General features: G+C 35.1%; 1 protein-coding gene across 1 annotated transcript; it reads left to right on the top strand.

Moving 5' to 3' along the window:
• The first annotated feature begins 478 nt into the window (after positions 1-478).
• LOC118757104 (glycine-rich selenoprotein-like) lies at positions 479-1,404 on the top strand. Its single transcript, XM_036491843.1, has 3 exons — positions 479-642; positions 703-787; positions 851-1,404. The coding sequence occupies exons 1-3, from the start codon at positions 624-626 to the stop codon at positions 1,074-1,076; spliced, it is 330 nt and encodes a 109-aa protein (XP_036347736.1). The 5' UTR covers positions 479-623; the 3' UTR covers positions 1,077-1,404.
• The last annotated feature ends 1,788 nt before the right edge of the window (positions 1,405-3,192 follow it).

The raw sequence follows: 3,192 nt of genomic DNA, 5'->3' as shown, positions 1-3,192 counted from the left end.
CTTCCTTAGAAAAGTGAGAGTTTGGCCACAGTGGTGCATCATGGGCGACATCTAGCCCTGAAAGTTACGGAAAAATGAAACGATTGATTGGAAAGAACACGTCAGTCTGTAATGGGGATGTCAGTGACAAAAATACAACGAAGTTTTTCTTTAATTCTATGCATCGAAATATACATCGATATTTTTCGATGCATCGATTTGCATAGGATTTTTCAGATAAGATTTCACAACAAAACATCTATGTTATTAGCCAAATTGTACAAAATTTGGAATAAATTATCGCAACTGAGTGAACTATGTTCCTAACGGAACTTTTTGGAGCCATTTCAATTTTTTGGTGAGTCACTTCACTTTTTTATACAATTGAAAAACTGGAAGGACGGTTCAATGTACTAGATATGTCAGTTTTCAAAAAATATCGATGCATCGATACATCGACTATTTATGCATCGAGTGGAAAATTTTTGATGCATCGATGTTTTTGCGACATCTCTAGTCCGTAATGATTTGACATTTCTACAAATCTTTTGGAAATTGCATTTGTTTTTCTTTACAAGTTCGGAATAATACTTGAACTTACTAGTTACTGCTTAAAAATATAGATACTGTGACACCGTCACAGAATGGTGTACATAGATCGAGGTAAGAATGATAATTAATTTTAGTAGTGAAGAAAATATCTTACCTGTTCTCGTCCAACAGATGGACGTGTTTTGGAGCGGCGGCCATGGAGTGTTGCCCGCGTTTTAGAGATTTTCATAAGCCTTTGGTTTGTAGTAGTCGCCTTGTAAGTGGACTTTGAAATTGTCTGATATATGCGGATATTCAAGTAATTTTTGTAAAATTGCAGCTTTAAAACACTAATGGCACCCTTCATGAACAATGATAATCAAAACGGTAGTAGCAATAATCGTCGGGGTGGGTGGGGCTCTGGCGGCGGTGGTGGTCCAGGTGGCGGAGGTGGACGCGGCGGTGGCAGTGGCGGAGGTGGCTTCAATCAAGGACTGCGCCCGAATCGTCGAATTGGACGTGTAGTGAATACGTCAATGGATTGTAATATACCTGGTGGCGGATGATCACGGTAGCGTGTCCAAGCATTTTGTTATGCTGCAGAAAGTATTTTAGATGAAAAAACACTTTCTGTGCGCTTGGACACCGCAGACACATTCATCAACAATAGTTGCACTGACAACCCCTATTATTAATACCATAACATCTACAGTGCATATGCTAAAACGAGTTTGGCATTCATTGCCTTTATGACGAACAACTTTGTAACCCAGAATTGGGAGAAGTTGTTCTGAATTTTATAAATCGTTTGACGCATACATATAAAATTAAGGCGTATTCATATACGCCTTGTATCAAATTAAAATAAATTTTAAGAGCTGTTCAAACTCGTGACCTAATAAAACAATTTGGATTAGGATATACATACATACAAATGTACAGAAGTATGTACATTAAAATATTTCTTCAGTAATCAGTTTTCGAATATGTCATTAGTTAAGCCTGATACATTAGTGAATTAATATTTTGTGCAATATGCAAAGGTACATACACTGCCGGAACAAAATATTGGCACAGCAAATTATTCACAATATATGCAACAATTTTTATTCTAACATTTAACGCCAATTTTGTAAAAATAAGATTCATTCAACAACAAAAAACATAAAAGTATAATTCCTAAACTTTGTGCAAAACTCGCGAAAATTCAGCAAATTTTCATCAAAATTTTCAACTTTTTATAAGATTTTTTAGAGTGTATTTGAGTATGCAGTTTTGCAGCCCATTAAGTTCTAGTAAAAAAAATGCAAGTACGGAGTTAGTCAAAACTCGCGTTGATTTTTGAGAATTTTTTTTTGTTTAAGGTGTTTTGCATTTTTTCCATATAAAGTATTTTGGAAAAAAAAAATTTTTGTATAGAAGAGACTGCGTGAAAAAAATTGCCAAAAATCAACAGTAATTCCTAGCTACTTAAAACTTGCTCTTTATTATAATAAAATTGATTGAGCTACAAATCTGCATACTAAAAAAAATGTGATTAAAAAGTTGATAATTTTCATTGAAATTTGCTGAATTTTCGCGAGTTTTGCACAAAGTTTAGGAATTCTATTTATATATTTTTTTTTTGTAGAATGAACCATATTTTTATACGAAATTAGCGGAAAAATATTAGAATGAAAATTGTTGCATATATTGTGAAAAATTTGCTGTGCCAATACTTTGTTCCGGCAGTGTACATACATATGTACATACTAACACGAATGTTTTAAGATTTTTTCTTTACCTTGCTCCTAGTTTCTGGTCCTAATTATATTACTAATAAACTGACAAAATGGAACATAGTTCACTTTTCCCAGGTTTTATTTTCTGAGGTATGTATGTTCACATGTATGTATCATGTACACTTGTCAGCTGATTAAGTCAAGTGACATTTTGACTAGTTTTGGTTATTTTTCTTTTGTTTATTTAATGTTTATATCTAATATATAAAAATCTCGTGTCACGGTGTTAGTGGTCGAACTCCTCCTAAACAGCTCGACCGATCTTTATGAAATTTGTTGTGTATATATGGTAGGTATGAGAATCGGATGTAAAGTATATTTCATACCGCTAGGTGCAGGGGGCGTGGCACCTCCCATACAAACCGAATTTTTCATATTCCATATCTCTGAAAGTGTTCACGGTAGACTACTCGAATATGGTATAGAGATATATGAAAACAATTGCATACTTATGGAGAAAAATTGCGGTTATTGGAAAAAGGGGCGTGGCACCTCGCATACAAAACGAATTTTTCATACTGCACACCCCGGAAAATGTTCATGGAAGAGGTCTCTAACATGGTATGAAGGTATATGAAAGCAATCGCATACTCATGGAGATAAACTGTGGTTATCGGAAAAGGAGGCGTGGCACTCCCCATACACATCGAATTCTTCATACTGCATATCTCTGGATGTGTTCATGGAAGAGTACTGGAACTTGGTATGTACAAGATATATAAAATCAGTCGCGTGGTCATGAAGAGAAATTGGGGCTATTGGAAAAAGGGGCGTGGCGCCTCCCATGGTAGATTACTCGAAAATGGTATGGAGGTATATGAAATCAATCCCATACTCTTACTCTCAAACGCACTGAAACTATTACGTATCTTTGTATGCATGTACAGTTTTGCTAGGTTAT

This window comes from Rhagoletis pomonella, unplaced genomic scaffold (genome assembly GCF_013731165.1).
Source record: "Rhagoletis pomonella isolate Grant_MI unplaced genomic scaffold, Rhpom_1.0 Rhpom_scaffold_14387, whole genome shotgun sequence".
Lineage (NCBI taxonomy): Eukaryota > Metazoa > Arthropoda > Insecta > Diptera > Tephritidae > Rhagoletis > Rhagoletis pomonella.
The sequence above is the reverse complement of the archived record's forward strand: the minus strand, read 5'-3'. Positions and strand labels throughout refer to the sequence as shown.